Below are 22,474 nucleotides of genomic sequence, written 5' to 3'. Positions count from 1 at the left end.
ATTGTATATATATATAATATATATATATATACACACACATTCCAAATTAGTATTTTAGAATGATTTCTGAAAGATGTGACACTGAAGACTGGAGTAATGATGTTGAAAATTCAGCTTTGACATCACAGGAGTAAATTACATTTAATATATATATATATATATATATATATATAAAATAGAAAAGTGTTATTATAAATTGTAATAATATTTTACAATATTACTGTTTTTACTGTATTTTAAAACAGTTGAAAGTTGCCTTGTTGAAGATAAGAGATTTCTTTCAAAATCATTAAATAAAAAACTTACCAACCCCAAACCTTTGAATGTTAGAATAACTACTGTATTTATGTAATTCAGATTTGTATGACTAAAATAGTTTATTCTATTTAAAAAAAAAAAATACAGTTTTGCCCAATATTTGTGTGTGCTGTGTGGTGTTATGTTTATTAGAGTATCAAATTTTTCTAAGAAAGTATGACGACATGCTAATATCTAGTGTTACAAATCATTCATTTGATGGTTAGCATGCTGTTTATTTAGGCTATAGACCACAAGGCAGCTCACCTGGTTTTGGCGCAGGACTTATAAGTTGGTTGCCAGATTTTTCTGTACTCTAACATGTCTTTTCTTTCTCCTTCTCTTTCATGTTCCATCACTGGACTTGCCATTTCAGGTAAGACACTTGCTGACTTTCATCATTCCCCAATAAGCCATCATCTACAGTATCTCTCCTTTTTCCTTCTCTCTCACATCTCTATCAGCTGTAATTGCAGCCCTCATGCTTTTCCTTCAGTCTTTCTTCCAAGACTGATCATGTTGGGACAGGAAATAAATATGAACAATACAGCCATGTTGTCAGACAGCAGTCCTTGCCCATCACTGCATTGTGCACAAACATGCAGTGCTGTACAGTACATGTTTATAATTCTCATTAGTGCAGTAATCCTTTATTTATATTTAATAGGGCTTTCAAATGATTAAAAAAATAATAGAATTAGTGATATTAAATGCTAATTAATCTCAAAAGTGTTGAACTCATTTAACACTTAATTTTTTGTGCTAATATTTATTGTTGCGTATTGTGAGCAACCATTTCCTGTCTTCAGCTACCTTCTATAGTTAGCTTAGCAACATCAGAGCAGGGTTATTGATAATTTATCTCATTATTTCTTTTTATAATTTATCACAAAATGAACTCTTTATATTGACAGCTTATTATTTATTATTGTGTTGATAGCCACAATTTACTTTCTTCTACTCTTTTCTAGAATTAGCTTAGCAACATGCTAATGCCAACATGCTAAACAGTTAAACTGTAAATTTAAATTGTTTAATTGCATTTTTGATCTAAAAAAATGCATCTTTGGTGATCAAAAGAGATTGTTTTCAAGGAAAAAAAAAAAAATCTTACTGACCCAAAACTTTTGAATAATAGATTGTGTTTTTATGATGCTATTTGTTATTGAATATTGAAAACCACCATTTCCTTTCCTCTACTTTTTTCTACAGTATTTCCTTTATCCCAACCCTGTTGTAAACTGGTGTCTGCACCTGTCACGCCTTGACAGAGAAAAACAATGAGAGAATAGCAATGTGTGTGTGCTCTCAAGTGCTTTCATATGCAGTGTTGGCCAGTGTACGATAGTCCTGCTGTGAACAAACAGACCCTCTGCTCCTTTTAGCCAAGCTTTTGTAGCATTTATTCAGTGTCTGCTGGGTGGAGGAATCAATACAAACAAAATGTGTCCAAACGAGTGAAAAACGAGTGAAGAAGAAATGCTAGTTACTGCCAAACAGATGCATACTTCCAATATTTCTCTCCAAGACACATTGGTTCCATATGTTTCATGCAGTAGGTGATCAGAAAATGCCTGCAATTTTTGGAGCATCCTGTCCAAGTTGTCATTTTTTGTGCTTATCCAGGAAGTTTCACATGAAAAGCAGTGCTGAGACAAACACAATCGGCATTGTGAGGAAGCTGTGCTTTTTTTGTCAGTGTTGGGCCTGTGCTTTTAAGCTGTCCTTTCTAAGGACGTCCTTTATCATGTATATTAAAAGCCAGGAGACAGTCAAAACAAGTCCTCTGTCTCATAAAGCGGACGTGAGGGGAGAGGCCCTTTCATCTACTGAAGCCCGTCCCTTCCTGTAAACCTCGTAGCGCCCTCTCCAGTACCTCACTCCCAAGACTAAATGGCTCTTTTATTGGGTACTATCTCATGGGAGTGGGTGCTTGTCCCGTTACTGAGTTTTTATCCCAGCTGGCATTGCATTGGCTGAGCTCAGACACTTATAATGCAGCATAATGCAGAGGGCGCAGTCTAACAGAATGCTAATATTTGTCTTTGTGCATTCTTCAAAGTGAATGATGCGGTTTTTATTCTCCATCAGCTGTTTATTTTTTTTATCTTGGCCCGGTGCTAACTCAGCGCTAACGGGCCACTTCATTAAAGTGGAGTGCCGTAGTGTCAGAGCCAAACACTGCGGCCTTTGTATTGGGTAATAGGATTTTTATGCTTCCCCTGCCCTTTGTGGTTTCAAAATATTTTAACTATTAATTTTCCCAGAACTGTTAAAGAGCTGTTGCTGGGAAAGTGCACCTCGATACTTTAGTAGGTATCGCTACTGTGGGTTTGTGTTGAAAAATTATGTTTTCAGCTACTTTACTCTACAAAGTGATAGAAAAACACATGGTTATGGTGACACAGTGTACTAAAATGTTTTGTTCTAATTTCCTATGTTATGCATTTTTAAAGACCAAGTGAGTCATTTCTGTGCTGCTAGTCAACTTACGAATAGCTTACCTATTGTTGTTTCTGCATGTTAGAATAGTCCTGAAACAGTCCTGTAATTACACACTAATCACATTCATTTATAAGAATTAGAATTACATACTAAGTACTTTGAATCATATATCCTTTATTAGAATGTTTCATTCTTTTTATTTTTTGCAGTGACAGAGACAGTCACCTTTACTAAATGGACAAACTCACCCCGACAAATGACACAGACGCAGAACCTCTAACATTTTCAGAGGACACGTCTGAGGCAGTGTTCACCGTTAAATCATGCTGATTAGCTTGTTTATTAAAGTTTCACCCTTACTTTAACCTTGACATTTGATTTTTAGTGTGCTATTGTTCTGTACACCCTTTCTTTTTTAAAATAACCTTTCATTATTTTCACAAGGAGAAAAAAATACAAAACACAAAGGAAAAAACAAGCAAAAAACAAAAATCCAAATCCCCCACCACCACATAACTGAGAGAAACATATAACACACCATACCAAATGACATAGCGTACAGATTATACATTACAGCAGCTTATAGAAGTGCATTAATATTTCCAATTCAGATGTAGTCGACCTTGTTCACAAACCTGTGATACATTTTGAGGGAGCCTACTAAACATAAATTGTCAAATTCAGCTTCATTCCCATCAATTGTAGCCCCAAGATGCTCGAAAATTAATTACATGTCAGATTCTGTAGGGTCCAAATGTATTTTTCTAATTTAATACACATATTATTGCATTATTAATACAGTTATTTGATCAGCATAACAAAATGAGTGACATGCATTTGTTTTGTTCTCCTTTTGGTTTAATGAAAACAAATGTGCTTATTTTATTTGTGACTAAGAAATAGTGCAGATTCTGAAACATTTGTTATTCATTTTATATAATAAAATTTGTTTTATTTTATTTTATTCTGAACTGTTATCTGGAATCTCAGATATTCAGTGTTCTCCGACGTTTGGACCCTACTTCATATGTATTGCTCATCACACTCACAGCTCACCGTGTCATAAAATCCTGCCCTCCTGAGATTGCTTGCAGGTCATGCTAAAGTGGGTCGGTTTGAACCTGTCTCCTGTCAGTGGAAGACAAAACGTAGTGTCAGTCTTGACATGTCGCTGACTGAAAAAACACATTCAGTCAGATCTGACTGATATAGAAATCCTTTCCAGTCCATTTTGCGGCTTTAAAAAGAGCTTTATCTTATCCAGCTGATAGTATACGCATGTTTCTCTTTGCCTGTAGTGTTCAGTGATAGGCTGTGTGTTTGACAGGTCATCCTGACCACTGGTGGAGATGCTCGGTCTCTATAGATTACAGATGAGTGGCTTCTCTGTGCCGGATCCTGTTTCTCTCGAGACTCATTCAAGAGTGTCTTTTGAAGTGTCCGCTGTCATAGCGAGAGAGAGACTAAGTGGACCAGGCCTAGGAGGGGAGGTGAAGGGGTGCAAGAATGCAGATTTCATACTCTTTCAGATAATGAGATTAGGGACATGCCGACTGAAGCAGGAATTCCAGCGATTCTGTTTCCACCCACAGGCCTTGGCTGATCTTCCAAGGTGCTCTGTTCTTTTTATCTCTACTTCCCCACCTCCTAACTTACTTTTTCTTTCTTATTAAGGGTTTAGAAATTTTGCGAGGACAAAAGAAATTTCTTTTGACCTACAGTAGGAGATGAATTTGATTTCTTGACATGATTGCTGAGCGTCCACTTTAAAAAAGGCTTTATTGATGAATATACTCAGAATTCTTGATGCTTGCCTTAGGAATAGTTCAATGAAACATAAAAATGTGTCATTTACATGTTGTTCTGAGCCTGTGTTTTGCTCCTTTTCCCATAAAACAGCTTTTTCCCCCCATGCAGCAAAAGAATCTGGTGATTTATACTGCCAAACTCAAAAAAGAACAAAAACAATAGTAGTCTTAATAGTAGTCCATATGACTCTTATGGATGCATTTCACAATGTGAAATATGGTACGATTTATTGATACCATGTGTGTTATCTTCTGGTTTATTTATTTAGTTTTGTTTGTATTATTTTTGTCTAATTGTCAGTGATTGGGCATAATTAAAAACAATTATTCGCTTATCAATATCAGCCAGAAATATAATGTATTGGTGCGTTGATAAATATGAGGGTAAGCAAACAATTCCTATGACTTGAATAATTTTTTTTCGAAGTACCCCCTGACATTTTTATAAATATAACGATTTATTTCATTTATAGACTAATTTTGTATTGAAAATTAGGAAACTCTGCTGTCGCTGCTATATATAATGACCCAACCATTTAGCCATTTAGTTTGTCTGTGTGCTTGCCTTTGTATATCAAGTACAGTGTGCTGTGGTACATGCAGGGCACACGTCGTTCTCTTTGTGTAGGTTTTTGTGTGTCGTCTGGTGACTCTGGTAGCTTGTGGCTGTTTTTGTCTGGTGCAGGTAACATGAGCGCTTTGGGTGACTGGGCTCATCCAATCTATCGTTTCGCCCATAATGTAAGTCGACAAGATCCATTGTTCCACCCATTTTTCCACTGCAAGGGGAAATAATGTCTGGAGAATACATGCCTTTAACATCCTGTATGGCATCTTCATGCATGCCTCTCATGGAGGACTTCCGGCTCTTTAGATTTCATCCCCTTTTTGTAACGTTAGCTCACTTTTTGTCATCTTGTCAGCACGAGGTGGTCAGTTACTTCACAGTCACTTCAAAGCTGTGCAAAAGGCGTTGCACAAAGACAAAACGTCAGCTGGGAAGGTGCCGTCTTTGTGTGGGAGTAAATGTATAGAGGAAGAGGACCTGTGCAGACGTGTCAGTGTGTTCTTGTGTTAACCTGCTCAGCATTCCTCTCTGAGGAGCCGTACAGAGGGGGAAAAGAATCCACAGCTCTGAGCTATACATTTCAAGCCTTCGCATTTTATTAGCTTGTTATGTGAGAACGGGCACTGGATAAACCAGATGTCTGCCACTTTTTCCTGAATTCCTGCTGTCATTATGTACGTAGACGGTCTCAGGTTTCACTTTGCTTTTTGTCAGAACTTTCATGGCTATAAATAACAATCTGTAGCTCTTCCGTTTTGTAATCCAATCACATTTGTGCCATTCGCTGCACATTTGAAATCGATTATGTCTTCCTGCTTCGGAAATGTATACAGTGGGGTCCAAAAGGTCTGGGATTCACAATTTAAGGATGCATTGATTTAAAATTTCTGGCTGATACTGATATGACAATAATTATTTTGATACAAAAAGTATTAACAATGCAATTTTTTAAATATAATATATATATATTAGGGCTGCATGATATATCGCATGAGATTGTCACACGCATTTCGTCAGTAAAGCTGGTTCCCTGATTACTGCTAAATCGCCATCACCTGCTTTCAAATGGAGCGGCATTTAATAGACAGAGCCGTAGTTCACTGACAAACCACGCAATATCGTGATCATTATCGAAGGCGATTCATCTGCGATATGAACGCGATATTGCGTGGCTTGTCAGTGAACTACGGTTCTGTCTATTAAATGCCGCTCCATTTGAAAGCAGGTGATGGCGATTTAGCGGTAATCAGGGAACCGGCTTTACTGACGAAATGCGCTCTGGAAAAAATTAAGAGACCACTCCAAGTTCAGAAATCAATGTTAAGTGGTCTCTTAATTTTTTCCAGAGCTGTATATATATTTAATGCATATTTAAAAAATTGCATTGTTAATACTTTTTGTAAATGTGCATTTTATATATATATATATATATATATATATATATAAAATGCTCAGCTGTGGTTCCTTTCATTTGCAGTATTTGTCACCTCACTATTTAAATCACCTCATGCGGTCAGTGCGGCATGTTTCACTGATTTGCACACCACAACCTTGTTGTATGGAGCTTTTCAGCACTTTAATGAGCCTCTCTTGAGAGAAGAGAGTCAAGCCTACCCATAAGCTCCAGTCCCTATGGAAACATAAGTGGCCATTGTTTGCAGAGGGTGCATTTGCCGAATGCAAACCGGAGACGAGCCCAAAATTCTAGGGCAAGCTGACCATGCTTGCACAGCAGGAGAGTACCGTCTTCTTCTCTTTTTTTCCATTACTTATTCTCTCCCAACCCTTCTCTTTTTTTTCCCTGTATTCTAGTCCCAGACTCAGCATCACTATTAATGGAATTAGCTGTGCTTTGTATCAGGCTTCTTTGTGGGAAAAATAAATTGTATTGTTTTCTCACGGAAGGAATACTGACATCACTTGAGGGCTTAAAGCAGGGAGAGTCTGGGAGGATGCAACATTTCCTCTCTTGGATCAATAACCTGGATGTCCATAACAACAAAAGAGAAAATATTTAGAGAGCGTGAGGATATCATGTTTCAGACTGGAACATTTTATAAAAGTATAAATACCGAAAGCATTAGTTGTGGAAATGTTTGGAAAAGATCTTCCCACTTGGGATGAGTTAAGCTGTCCTGGCGAACAAAAATTTTCTAGAGCTCATTCCTCAATCTTCTCTAACACTGGACTCGTCATGCCTGAAGCTGCCAGGGAAGTCCTCGCAGCAGACCCCAGGCATAATGCTAGCATTTCTCCCTCAGAGAAATGATACCTGCAGCTAGAACAGGAGTGGTGTAAGAACTGTAGCTGTAATAGACTGCTTCTCCAAACACTCTTACAACCCCTTCCACTTCATCACGTCATCCATTGTTCTAGAAACAAGTGCTCCTGCCACAAACGGATGCCATTGGTTTAGCCAGAACATGTCGGCCCTATGGTTGGCTAGCATGGCTCCTTGGCAGTGTTGCTGCGGGTTATGTTTCATGTCCACAGGTTGAAGGAACCCAAATAACATGATATTTAGCCCCTGGATTGCGAATTTTACCAGAGAAACCCCACCAAAAACATGGATTTCAACCCCTGAAACACAATTTTTAGCGGGAGACCCCCCGCAACATGACTGGGCTAGTTTTGAGTAGAAATTGATTTGTTTTTTTTGTGAAAAGCTGGCAACTCTGCTCCCTGGTGGTATATGTCAGAAGTACGTGATCTGTGGAAACTCATTTTTCTCTACTATGATTCACAGTCAATGCAGCAAACTCGACGGACGAACACACAGATGTGGACAGATGTATATGGTCACGCTATCATTTTTTCAAGTGCTATTAAACCATTCAAGCGTGATAAGACGCAAAAAAACCCCCTCAAACTCAAGTCTGTGAAGCAGCTTTCTGTAAACAAACACCCGAAACAAACGCACAGAAAAGCGCTTCACCGTGCCAGTACAAATTTGAGTTCTCTTTCGTGCTTGAACGGACATAAACACAAAATTTTGTAAAAATGACAGATTTTTTGCATTTTAAAAGATTAGTTCACTTTCAAAAAAACTTTTCCTGATAATTTACTCACCCCCAGGTCATCCAAGATGTTCATGTCTTTCTTTCTTCAGTCGAAAAGAAATTAAGGTTTTTGATGAAAACATTCCAGGATTATTCTCTTTATAGTGGACTTCAATGGCCTCCAGAGGTCAAAATTACAGTTTCAGTGCAGCTTCAAAGGGCTTTAAATGATACCAGACGAGGAATGGGTCTTATCTAGCAAAACAGTCGGTCATTTTTGAAAAAAATACAACTGTATATGCTTTATAAACACAAATGATTGCCTTGCACGTGTTTCCGCTTTCCGTATTCTTCAAAAAGCTTACGCTGTATGTCCTACGCCTTCCCTATTCTACTTAGGAAAAAAAAATGGAACTGGCACCACGTCTGGTATCGTTTGAAGCCCTTTGCATCTGCACTGAAACTAATTTTGACCTTCAACCGTCTGGAGGCCATTGAAATCCACTATAAGGAGAATAATCCTGGAATTTTGTCATCAAAAACATTTAATTTCTTTTCGACTGAAGAAAGAAAGACATGAACATCTTGGATGACATGGGGGAGAGTAAATTATCAGGAAAAGTTTATTTAAAAGTGAACTAATCCTTTTAACAGGGCAGATAAAAATCTGAACCAGCCCGACTGGGCCAGTAGAAAAAAACCTTAGCTTTGAGTTTAAATGAAAGTAAACGGTGTTATGTTTTTATGCTTAATTATAATAACAAGTTTATTCTTCACATTCACATTTAACTTATCTTAAGATTACTTTAATGCTCTTTTCGGGCATTGTGCTTGTGAGAGTGGAGAACATTCAGTGTTATGGTGTCATCATAAGTGAGTGTAGTTTTTAGATGTTTTATTAGAGATTTTTGCCCTTTTGATGCTTTTGCATGTTGTTTATTTATAATCTTGTCTGTGACACTGAAGACCAGAACTTTTTAAATGGTTATTGTCTTGGCTTCTTGCAGATGTGTGTTTGTTTGTGTCCACAGTACTTTGTATCCATAAATGGACGTGCATTTGTGCCAGAAGAGTGAAACATTTCTCAGCGGTGACATCCAAGGGAGGAATTAGTATGTCTACGTTCAAACAAATGAAGTACATTTGATTACTCCCAAGTTACTTGATGTTCTGCCCTCTGAACTGGTTTACAGATGAGCAAAAACAAATCTCCTATTGTCAAGAAATAGATTCCCTGGAATAGACAGATGAGTTCAAGGCCTCATATGTGCCAAAAAAGCTTTTTGTTGTCTCAGTCTTAATGCTTCACTGCAGCAGTTAATACAGAATGTGGCCCTCCGAACTTGATGAACTTCGGCCGAGTATTGCAGACGTCTTTAGACTGTAATGCCTGAAACATGGTCCATCATTTCCAGCATTGTTGATGAAACCCTAGCTAGACGTCCCCATTATTATAGTGTGTAGACTGAAAACACAAACACATGTATGAATCATCTGAGTCATATGGAACAAGTGGAAGTTTAGTCTGGTGCTGATTCCACTGAGATAATGAGACAAGACCGTGCAACGTCTGTTTTCTGCCTCAATGAACATTGATGTTAATTTCATGCTTGTATGTTGAAATTTAATTTAGACATCATTAAAAAGAGCTAATATGATTAAAATTGGAGACAGACATATCTGTTTGCACAACCTTTAATATCGAAACCTGGTGGTTTCCACTTTTGATTTTATGTTATTCCCTGCATTATTTATAGCACAAGCTATTTAATCATTTGAAAGAAACACATCAGCTCAGCAAACAGCTCTAAAACTGAAATAGCTCTTAAACTGCACTGAGGTAAAAAGGCAAGAATTAAAGGGCTAGTTCACCCAAAAATGAATTTTTGATATTAATTACTCCCCCTCATGTCGTTTCACACTCATAAGACCTTTGTTCGTCTTCGGGAACACAAATTAAGAGAGAGGTTTCTGATCCCAAAGAGAAAAGCAACATAATTACCACATTCAAGGTCCAGAAAAGTAGTAAAGGTGTTGTTAAAATAGTCCACGTGAGTATAGCGGTTCAACCGATGAGAATACTTTTGTGTGCAAAAACAAAAATAACGACTTTATTCAACGATTTCTTCTCTTTCCTGTCATTCTCCTAGGCTGTTTACATTGTAGACTGTGCAGAGCTTCCAGGTTCTATGTCAGAACGCCGACTCATTATTGAGTCAGTCAATAATGTCACAGCAGTCACGTGGACTATTTTAACGACGTCTTTACTACCTTTCTATAATTAAGTTGCTTTCTTTTGGGGATCAGAAACCGCTCGGATTTCATCAAAAATATCTTAATTTGTGTTCTCAAGATGAACAAAGGTCTTACAGGTGTGGAACAACATGAAGGTGAGTAATTACAAAAATGTGATTTTTGGGTGAACTAACCCTTTAAATATAGTTTTTCTGCCAGTTTGTACTAGTTTCGAAAGCTAAGTTGTAGAGGTAATGTTTATTTGACTTGCTAGTGTAATTAAAGAGTGCAATGTCTATCAAAAATTATGATTTATTTATTTACTTATTTGCTTTCTTGATTTCTTCCATAACATGGCAATACCGTTTTTTAAATGCACTATGCCAATACTATGGTATTGTTTAAAATATCCAGGAATACTATATACTGAAAATATTATAATACATTAATACTGTTAATATTCATGAATTATTTTATTTTATATATTTTATTTTAAGCAAGTACACTACATGTCCAAAAGTTTTTAGACACCTGAACACAACATTCACTGTATATAGACTGGTTGAGCATTTTCTCTCTCTTTTTAATTTATTTTATTGTTTTAAATGGGGAATTAATCAGTCTTTGCATTCAGGAAACTATCTTTCAAACATTATTTGTATGTTGTCACCAAGCTTCAGGTGGGTTGGAGTCTGTGCGATTACCTACTTAGTAGAGCGACAGTTTCTCTACAGTCATTACTTTTAGTCCAGTCACTAAGTTTGCCATTTCACATGATGTTGACTCCTTCTGTACTCTAGTATTACTGTCTAATGCTGTCATTTATACCGCATTTAGCCTGATGGGCATATGAATCACTTTTTTTCTAAGGTACGTCAAATGGCACTTTGCTGCCCTCTAAAAAGCAGCTCTATTATGTCCCTGTAAAGCTGCCACTGCTTTCAGACAACTCAGATCCTCCACTTAATCAGAGCTGAATTGACAAAGCCAGACGCAAAGAGGCAAAGCAAGCAAAAGAGAGTTTGTATGCAGTGCAGGTGCCAAAAAGACTGGATTTAACATCCCGCCTCCGTTTATCCGCTACTTTTTGAACTTCTAAGCAGTAATGCTGACCTCAGTGGGGAGACACGGAAAGAGCAGTGCATCTTGGGAAGTGCTCCATGAATCGCTGCTTTCATTAGGTAAATGCAATGCTGAAACTGCATTACTTTTAATGTCCCTTTGATCTGTCAGCAGGTCGAAGGTCTTACTTAGGATTATATAAATAAAACGGAGGGGATGCTCTGAAGGAAGAGAAGATACCCACAATCTCTGACAGTGCAGAAGACCAAGAAAGAAAAAGGAGGGTTAGGCTGTTTCTGCTTGATTGGTTTTCTGTCTTCTGTCCAGTAACTGAAGCTAAAGCCCATGTTCAATCAGCTTCCTTATTCCCAGAGAGAACACTTAGAGCGATTGCTTCTGAGGTGACCTCTATCGGACGGGATGCTGAGTGCTTATTGGTGCCCCTCCATATAATAACCTGTCTTCAGCACTGCAGTGCCTCTAATGGTCTGCTGGGTAATGACATCTGTAGTTTTGTGCATTACATCATGTGTTCCCGTCATACTCATTTCCTATAACAATGCAGATTATCCACCATCTTGAGAGGGGACGGAAGAGTCTGATTTCCCAATTAATCCCGCTGTATTTATGGGTAAAGGTGGCTTCACCCCATTAAGCGGAACGGCATTTTACACTGTTTTCTTTAGCAGGAAATAAATAAGGTGCAGATTCCATTAATTTTATTTGAACTACAAGACAAGACAAAACTATTAAGATTGATTGCAACCTTTTCGAGGGGCTGCTTTATCTGTAAGCAGATGAGGGAAAGACAGGAGGAGACCTCTGATCTAATCAGCTCTGATGAATAGTGAGGCAGTTTAATCATCTATACCTGACCTCGTGCTTATGTATGATTGGGATCTGCTGGAGATTGAATACAATTTTTTATTTTTTTTTGGTAAGTTTATCAAAAGTTTTCAACTTTGATTGGCACTTTCTGCATGGCTTATTACTTTGAAGAATGCATTTAAACATACATATTATATATTTAGAATTAGAAATGTTTCTTGAGAACCAAAACAGCATATTAGAATGATTTCCGAAGGATCATGTGACACTGAAAACTGAAGTAATGGCTTTTAGTGGAGTAAAAATTCAGCATTGTGATCACAGAAATAAATACATTTTAAAATATATTAATATAGAAAACTGTTATTTTAAATTGTAATGATATTTAACAATATTACTGTTTTTCGATCAAATAAATGCATCATTCTTTTTTTCAAGAACGTTCAAAAAATCTTACTGACCCCAAACTTTTGAATTGTGAATATACGTATAATAAAAATGTTGATAATTATTATTTATTACATATATCAGTATTAACCTAACCATACCGTTCACTAGTAGTGTTGTCAAAAGTACAGATCACAATACCAAGTCGGTACTGAAATTTAAAAAATGTGGCGCTGTTCAGCGAATTCTTAAACACCTAATTGGCAGTTGTGTTCATGTGCTTGTCAGATATGTCTGTGATTGGCTACAATGTTCATCTCTTCAAAAACAAGTTGGAAATAGCTATCAAAATGCTTACAAATGTAAACACTTCCATGTGCTTTCAAACGCTTCCGTGTGTTGATCATTGTAGCCAATCACAGACATATCTGATGAGTGCCACAAAGGCCAATCAGAGGTGTTTACAAATCTGCTTAACAGTGCTCAAAGCATCACATATTTTTAATTTCAGTTTTAAACTTTTGACAACACAATTCTCTAGTGCAAACTCTAAAATCTGCAGAGTGAACAGTGTGAATCAGGCTAGAAATTCTTCCAGAGGTGAAAGTTTTATTGCTCAAGAAGTATTGTCAAACAGAAATGTGGCTTAACTAACAACTTGTTCGTACGTGCAATGAGAACTACGTTAGCATCCCAAAAGCTCAATCTAGTTATGAGCCCCAATAAACCATTCATCCTCAGGCTGTTGTGTGTGTGTGTGTGGGTGCATTTGTGTATTGCCAGTGGGTAGTGCTGATTCATGCTATTGCTAGGTCGTGCCCCCACGGCTGCTAGGACACCCAAGCAGAGCTGACAAATTTATGTGCCATTTGATTGAGAAGATTAAAAGCAGTTTGCTTTAATAGCAGGGGTTTTAGTGCCGTTAAATGAGTCTATTTGGTTGGAGGCATGGAGCTGCTCTCTCACAAGTGGATTCACCCTCGTTAGCGCAGGGCATGAAAAATGATTAGCGTAATAAAATCCTGCCAGGAGAGGGAGGACCAGGAAGAATGCAGTGTCATTGTTGCCACTTTCATTTGAAATGGTTTAATGCTTGCGTACTCTAATGAAAACACATCATGCCGAACTAGGGACATGTTGTTTGAAATGTTCTGTGTTAATTCTGCTATATGATGTTAATGTTTCTCTTTGTGAGCTTTGGTTAGGGGTGGCTGAAATGCAAGTTTATGCACAACTGCCAGCCTGCATGGAGAGACACCAGCAATTTCAAATATGTGTTTGCTGCTCAATAGTGTCTTTTTATACCTGCCCTTTTAATAATTTTTTATTTTTTTTTTGACAGAAACAGTTCCTTAATAAACCTTTATCTGACCGAGTTCTCTTGTGCTGTAAATTACACACATCTTATGATTCCGTTTTTACACAATATTAGTTATGTAATATATCTTCAGAAAGATCCTTCTTCCTCCCCATATTGCATGAGAAGTGTGACTTGGTTAATGTGGAGCAACCTCTTTAAGTAGGGTTTCCATTTACCTAAGTAGACCTGACTAACTATTTAACCTGTCAGAGATTGATACCAGATGTCTAAAAACAGGATTTGTACAGGGTGCTTAAAGTGCTTGAAGGACTTTAATTTGACTTTTTGAAATTTAAGTCCTGGAAAACCCTTGAAAACAGCCATATTTATGAAAAGGTACTTGAAAAGTGCTCGAATTATTGAAATGTTTGTTAGTTTTATCAATAAAATAATCTTTTCACACAAAATTAATAAGCATGATATTGCTCATATAAATATCCAAGTATATGATACAGCTATCATTCTTCAGGTCAGCCATATACTGAAGGGAAAAAATCAATTTGAATAAGGAAAGCGATATCTGTGTCATAGTATCCTTTCAATGGTTAAAGTTACCACAGTCATTGTATGTGCTGCACTCTATTTGTACCATTTTTTATTAGTTTATTTTTATTGATCTTTTTACCTTTTTTAGAATTTGAAAGATAATAAAGATGTTTGATAAGTGAGATCTCTGATTGTAGTCCTTCAAAACCAAAAAAGTAGTGCTTGAAAAGTCCTTGAAAGTCCTGGAATTTCATTTGTTAATATATTCAGTATATTATATATACAGTGCTGTTTGTAAACCCCTTGCAGAATCTGTGAAAATGTGAATAATTTTAACAAAATAAGAGGGATCATACAATATGCATGTTGTTTTTTATTTAGTACTGTTCTGAGTAAGATATTTTACATAAAAAAATTTAACATATGGTCCACAAGACGGGTCATTTTTAAAACTGGTTGTTCATGAGTCCCAGTTAAACTGCCCATTATTCTTCAGAAAAATCCTCCATGTCCCGAAAATTCTTCAGATTTCCAGCATCTTTTGCATATTTGAACCCTTTCCAGCAGTGACTGAATGATTCTCAGATCAATCTTCATTCACGGATGCTCCAGAAGGAAACACAATGCATTAAGAGTCAGGGGTGAAATCCTTTGAACAGGATAATGGTGTCCAAATTTTTCTTATTTTGTTTAAATATCTTTTTTTTTTCATTTAGTACTGCCCTTCGGAAGCAACATAAGACACTATGTTAAATACAATATTCCTTGACCTTCGAATTCAAAAGGTTTTCACCCCCCGGCTCTTAATGCATCATTTGCAGTTTGAAAACCTTTGCTGCAGAATGCCTTAATGTCTCAGTTTTTAAAGTACTACAGCGATTGAGGAGGATCCTGGGAAATGTGTACGCTGTCTGTCAAAGCTTAGTTTCCCACTGACTATAAAGAGAACAGACACTTTCTCTAGTGTGTCTGTGGGTGGGATACCCATCATCACTCATGTAGGAATTCACCTCATAAAGCTGCCGATAACCCTGCTCTCTCTGCTCCCAGGCATGGTGTGCTGTGATGTGGCGGGGTTTTAACTGGAGGGCTTTCAGAAACTCTGTATCATGACCAGTGATTGAATCTGTGTGTCTAACCAAAATAAGTCCTGGTCCCTCTCTCTAGCTGCTTTTAATGATGAGCCTGGTGTCGATTTATGGCTTAGACTAAATCAAATTTGTTTTTAGCTTCACCAAATCGATCACTTAAATTTATATGCTGCCAGTGAGTGGGCAACTTGTCACAAAGTTATAATTTGTGCCCAAATGCACAGATTAATGAGGATATAAAACCTCTCACTTTTTACTGATTTAAAGGACAAGGTTTTCTCTTAATGGCACCTTGTGGATGCTCTTGGAGTGTTTAATCTGACCACTCAAACTAAATGAAACAACTGATTGGGAATTAGAGCTGTATAGTGTGAAATTGCACTATTGTGAGTATATGTGCATTGAATGAAAGATACTTTTGCATTTAAATCTGTGCCATATAGTCAGTACCCTGTGGACTGTGAAAGAAGATTGAAGTCTGTCTGTCCATCTAGTATTTGTCTGGCTGTCTTCTGTGTCTGCCGATTGATCGATTGTATTTGTACAGCTCTAGTCTGATGTTTTGTGTGAGCAGTATGTGTTTGAAATAGCTGTGGCTTATTCTTGATGTACCCTTATTGTGTTACCTGCTTATTTTCAAGGCCTGTTTGAGTTTAAGAGGATTTAACAAGATTGTTTGGTCAAGATTACACAATGGAATAGATTTTTTTGCCAAGTCGATCCCACTTGAATGTAGTTGAATGGAAAATAGCCAAGCCACATGACTTCATGACTCTACTCAAAAAATTAGCTGATTTACATAAAGAGGAAAGTCTGAAAAGTGTTAAATGCAAAGGAAATCTAATGTAGAGGGCACTTAATGTAGAATAGTCTCAGAAGCTCTCACAAATGCAAATGGGGTCCATGACCTTTAGCTCTGGAGTTAAGTAGTGTCAAGACTACTGCAGACAGAGGAGGGTCTGAAATGCATAGATAGCACAAGTAGTATTTGAGAGTTAGCAGTGTCATAGAAAGGGTAATTGATCTGTGGTCTGTATAAATTACAGAGAGTTGACTTTTCTTGTGACAGCTAGCACAAGAGCTAATGATGTTGCTTTTAGAGTTTCTGATGCAAAACTTTAAGACCCCACTAAAAGCATTGAAACAAATTTTGGGACATATCAAAAGGGATTAAAAAAAAAAAATTGTCATGATTTGCCACTTAAAGGATTAGTTCACTTTCAAATGAAAATTAGCCCAAGCTTTACTCACCCTCAAGCCATCCTACTATAGGTGTTTATGACTTTCTTCTTTCTGATGAACACAATTAATAAATATCCTGACGCATCCGAGCTTTATAATGGCAGTGAACAGGGTTCACGAGTATGAGCTGAAGAAAGTGCTTCCATCTACATCCATCCATCATAAACGTGTATTCCACATGACTCTTCCAGTTCAAAAATCTTACACTACGTCCTACGCCTTCCCTATTCAACTTACGGAAAAAGTGTAACTGACGCCAGTTTACACATTCTTCGTGACTTGAATGTGGAAGACAGTCTACACCTGTGCAACTAGATATTTTACTTCATAACTTGTTAAATATGGATATTTTTTTACACAAATGCAATGCTTCACTTCTGAAGGCCTTTATTAATCCCTTGGAGCCATGTGGAGTACATGTTTATGATGGATGGATGTAGATGGATGTGGCCTAATTGGATAGTAAAGTGTTCATCAGATGCACATTTCAGAATTTCCTGAAGTAGTAAGTCATCCTGGTACATTTTACCTACTGTTTTATGAATACTAGCCTCAAATACTGTTTTTCACATACTATTTAGTAGGGAAGTAGGCATGTTTGGATGTAGGGACATTCTCATTCTGGAGAGCATTTGATTGGACAAAAATTTGTGTAGTGCAGGATGATGTCATCAATAATTTTGCTCTGTTTTCCTTGAAGAGAAAGACTACACTTTTTAAATACACACTAAAGGCTAGTTTTGAACTTTTAGACATACAGATAGCATATAGATGACCTCAAATCTAGTAGACATGAACTAAAAGCCACAAAACTCTGCTATATGGTTTTCAATAAAAAAATTGTGGGGTTAACAGTTTTTTTTTTTCTTTTTATGGGTGCCATTGTAAAAAAAATTGATGCAAATGATGTTTTACGGACATATTTTTAGATTCCTCTGCCTCCTCTTCCTTCTCTCCCTCTATCCATGCACTTGTGTCCCTGGACCTCAGTGTTTGGGGGCCTGTCTAGGGGAAACTAGAGTTGTACTGCTCTGCGGTGATACAAATGCCCCCCCTGCAAGTTCAATAAGCTCTTTGTTTTCAGTATTAATGCTGCAGTGGAGTTCAAGTGCCCTCTCGACTGTGACTCCCAAGCAACTTTTAGACTCTTTCACTTTTATTGTGACCTGCCAAACCCATTGGGCCTAGAATATTCGTCACAGACTAATTTTGATAGATGTGTGTTTGTTCTCAAAGCAATGCCTATGCAAAGTAGCGCAAAGATGTTCATACGGAATTTGTTACAGGTTTTTAGTGTTTACTAAAGGGGTTATCAACCTTTTTGTTTATTGAATAAATGATTGTGATTAATCTCAAGATTTCCATAGACCCTTAGTGTACCCTCTTGCAGCCTCCAGTATAAAAACCTCTGGTCCACAAAAGAAGTGAGGAGATACAAAAAGGTGCCTACACCAATTATGCACATTTTATCTGCAATCGGGACGGAAGCAGCATGAGAGTCAGAAATGTGAAACAAACCCCCTACCTTCCTGTCTGAAGGGAATTAATTGAATGCTCTTGTACTATATTTATATAGATGCCAGATTACAGAACTGTTTTCTTCTCCATTATTTCATATTAGCTCCATGTCCAACATTTTTTTGAGGAAAAAACTAAACAAAACGTCTTGGTCTATTCCATATAATAGAGGTGAGCAAGGACTGGGACTGTCAAACTCCAAAATGACACAAGAAGCACCATAAAATATCATAAAAGTGGCCATACGATTTGTGCTTTATATTTCAAGTTTGAGGAATGGTCATTCTATCCATTTTCTTACTAAAATATTTTGCCGAACTGTTGCCTTTAGGTGTAAAAAACTCAAATAAAGGGCTATTTCCCTTGCAGGGATGATAAATGATCAACAGATCCCAGTGATCTGTGATAGCAGGACTAATGGAGTGCAGGAGATATGAATTTTTTGCCAGTTTGTTTAACTGAGACCTGTGATATAATGATGATGTGAATGCAACTGTCACAGGTGTAGGTTTAAGTGAAGATTTAGTGACTGAGAACCTATTGTTAAAGTCCTTGCCTATTGCAGGTTTAATAATGCCTTGTTGTGGAGTGGCTGTCCGCTGTACTTTGTGTAGGTAAATTCATTCTCGCACACACACTCATGCTTTATAGATGAGACCTGGGTTGCAGTCTGTATTAGTTACCCGCAATCTGCATCAGAGTGTAGGTTGATATGGCGACAGCATGAGCGCATGGAACAAGGATGTGTGCTTGTGTGACAGCCAGGTGCTTCATTCACGTAATGGAGCAATCTATAGTAGCTGGAAACATGATTATTTAGCCATCCTTTTGGATTAGGGTCACCCTTGTGTTTATTATTGTTTATTAATATTATTTATTTTCTTGATGTTCTGAATATAATCCTAGAGTTCTTTAAATATATGTGCAGTCAGAGACAGTAGGTAATCTGTTTTTTTTTTTTTTGTATGCATGTGAGGAACGTGATGGCTCAGCTTCATCAGATATCGCCTCTCAGTCTTGAGCTTTTATGTCTGCACCTCATTCTGTCCCACTTTCATCCACCCTACAGTTCTTCAGTTTCTTGGATGTTGTCTGCTTTGCCACTAACAAATGCTAACCAATGTTTTTCTTGTCTTTCTCCCTTAATTTTGCTTCCTGAAGATCATAGAATGATCATTGCAGGTAAGCACAGCTTTTACTAACTTCTTGTATGCTTAATCTCTGGCTTGCTTAGATGTTTTACTCTTAAATCCCCTTTTTACTACTCTGCAGAGCCTGAAACTTATCTACGGCTCTATCGGCGGGATTGCTTTATAAACTTCCGAACAACCAAGGTGTTTTTGAACTTGTGTTTGCATTCCACAATGCTTTGGAATCGTTCTTCCCACCCAGCATTGTTGTCACCCGTATTAAGCGAATGGCGTTATCCGCTGCTGTCCTATCTGCGGGAAAGGGCCAGGATAGAGAGCCTCTTTGAGTAGGTGGCTTGTGAGGAATCTGAAAGCCTGTGAAGAATGAGCAGGGCCTCTTTTTTTCAAAAAGTGGCTGATAGCTGTGCCAGGCTCTAATTGAAAATGGCGGTAATGAGTGTGTGAAAGATCAATGTGGTCTCCGTGCACACAATCTGCAGCCAAACCCCTGGAGTGTGGTTAAAAGATGGAGGGCCCTTCCCCGTTCACCCTGTGCACTAATAGTCTTCACTTTAACAAACGGGAACAGGGGAATTTTTCTCTCCCAGGAGACTCAATGAGAAGAATCAATGAGTGTGTACCATGTCCGAAAGTCAGCGCAATGAGAGGAAATAGAGACGGATAAAGAGAGAAAAAAGAAGTGAGTGTTGAAAGGGAATGGACTCCTGTGCTAGGAGAGAGAAGTTATTCAATGAAACACAATAGCCACTCCATAGGGTCTCTCACTTTTTCTTTTTAGATCTTTGTGCTGCTTTAAACAGGCTAAATCTGAAACAGAGCGATGTGGGGTAGATATAGGTGGGCTCTTGGAAACCACTGCTAGTTATATCCATTAAGCTAATGGAGAATAGTTTTATGATTGCCATTTTCAAGCTTCGATTTGAAATTTTACAATTACTTTTATATTTATCAGATGTAAGTCAACTTAAAAAGAGGAATGCTAGAAATGATTAGGATTTTTTTTTTTTTTTTAAAGTACAGAGTCATTATTCATCAACAGTAAATCATAAATGCATAAATGCACAGTATTCATTGATTGTGAACTGGTCTGAAATTGTTAGCCTGTAGAATGCACAACAACGTCACGTTCTGACATTGAACATGCAGCTCATATGCTTATTTAATTAAATCATAGACTTTTGACGTTTAATAATCACTTTAGGCTGTAGCGCAGTTGCTGTTTTTTATCCCAAAATTTAAGACCTTATGAGATATTTAAGACTTTTAATGACCTTAAATGTCATAAAACTGAGGACCTGAGGTGACACATACTCCTAAATATATTTTATAGTTCGCACACATCTCTTTTTAGTTGCAAATGTAAGTGAAACGCCCTCACTGTCAAGCCCTGCAGTAACAAATAATAGTATTTTTTTTAATTAAAGTGTAACTTTGCCTTTGTATTGTTACAATGTCGGAAGTGTCTGTAAATGAACAATGTTAACTTGTTCTCGAAGTTACCTGGACCAAGAAATTCACTTTTATTTGTCAGCAAATGTTTTTAACAGATCCAGGGCTTTTGAGAAAACTACAGATTATACTTCCGCATTTTTGTATCCCCGCCAACAAACAGTCAGATCGACAGAGAGCAACATTTTGAACAAAAAGCTGAGAAAATTGCAAAGACTACGTATGGGTCGGATTCAAAATGATAATCAAAACATAGACTGAGAGTAGATTGAGTCCATCAACACCTCCAAAGTTTGTCCTGTACCTCTTCCTGGGTCGACATTTCATTCAGTAACATTGGGCAGTTTTGATTTATATGCTGCTGAATGTTTGATTGCGTTAGCTTACATGTGTGTAAGCAGTGCTTCTATCGCTTGTTTCTGCTTCTTCTTCTCTTGTTTTTGGAGATTCTATACTCTTTCAGAAGATGCATAATAGCGTCCCCCTAACAGTGAAAACATGGATTGCCGGAACATTCTGTCTGTGGCGGAGAAGCATTGTCATAAATGACGGAAAATTACGTCAATGGTGGGGAAAGAGTTGAGCTTCACTGAATGTGGAGGTTTAGGAAAGTGTTTTTTTTGTTTGTTTGTTTGTTTGTTTTTTTTTGTCTCTATCTCACCGATATATATACTCTTGTGCACCCACTGAGCTAACTCTCTGAGGTACCTGTACTGTGTGAACCTCTGAATTTATGTGTAAATACTCTGCCGTTTTCTTAATTAACTCTGCTGTGTCCAGTTTATAAGTCACAGAGACTTAGATTTCATTTTGCTTTGTAAGTTGGTTTAGGGTGACTGATTCAGAGTGTGGTGCCCCGTATGGTGGCAGCTGTTGCCTTGAGAGCTCATTAACTGCAGAGATGTGACTTCTCTCTTCCTTCCATTACAGATATGCAAACACATAAACAACCACCTGCAGGGAGCAACCCTGATGATGGCGCCCGGCACCTAGACACACACACACACACACACACACACACACACACACACACACACACACACACACACACACACACACACACACACACACACACACACACACACACACACACACACACACACACACGCCAAATCTCAGCCACAGGCAGTGCAGTGAATTACTGTTAGTTCTACAACACCACAGCCTGAATTCTCATCATTATCTGCTAGTAGCTCTTTTGTTTTCTGGCAGTGATTGCTGCTCCAGACATCCCATAATCCTCTTGGAGATAAAGGGACACAGTTATTAACTTTTTACTTTGAGCACTGCAAAGTTTTCATTGTTGTTCAGCAGCGGGCAGGCAGTTATTTAGCCATCAATGACATCTCATAATGTTCCTTGTAGTAAAGAGGATGATGTTTTGTGTTGTTATGCATCATTCTGGAATGTTTGATTCTGATTTTTTTGTAGTACTTTTATTTCTTTTTCATATAAATTTTTTTTCTTTTGACAAGCTAAAATTGCTGTTAAAGGGTTAGTTCACCCAAAAATGAAATTTCTGTCATTAATTACTCTCATGTCGTTCCA

The 22,474-nt window shown here is 37.6% G+C and overlaps 1 protein-coding gene across 9 annotated transcripts in view; it reads left to right on the top strand.

The window, feature by feature from the left end:
- Positions 1-22,474, top strand: part of agrn (agrin) — a 259,373-nt gene that overhangs the window by 43,507 nt on the left and 193,392 nt on the right. For 6 of the 9 annotated variants that reach the window (XM_067372238.1, XM_067372228.1, XM_067372236.1 and 3 more), the window contains exon 3: positions 19,488-19,508. The exons of the other annotated variants lie outside the window; for them this stretch is intronic. In XM_067372238.1, the coding sequence (XP_067228339.1) occupies positions 19,488-19,508 (21 nt within the window). The remainder of the gene's footprint in view (positions 1-19,487; positions 19,509-22,474) is intronic. 9 annotated transcript variants of the gene reach the window in all.

The sequence above is a fragment of the Chanodichthys erythropterus genome, chromosome 20 (assembly GCF_024489055.1).
Source record: "Chanodichthys erythropterus isolate Z2021 chromosome 20, ASM2448905v1, whole genome shotgun sequence".
Classification (NCBI taxonomy): Eukaryota; Metazoa; Chordata; class Actinopteri; order Cypriniformes; family Xenocyprididae; genus Chanodichthys; species Chanodichthys erythropterus.
This window is presented reverse-complemented; position numbering and strand designations above follow the sequence as displayed.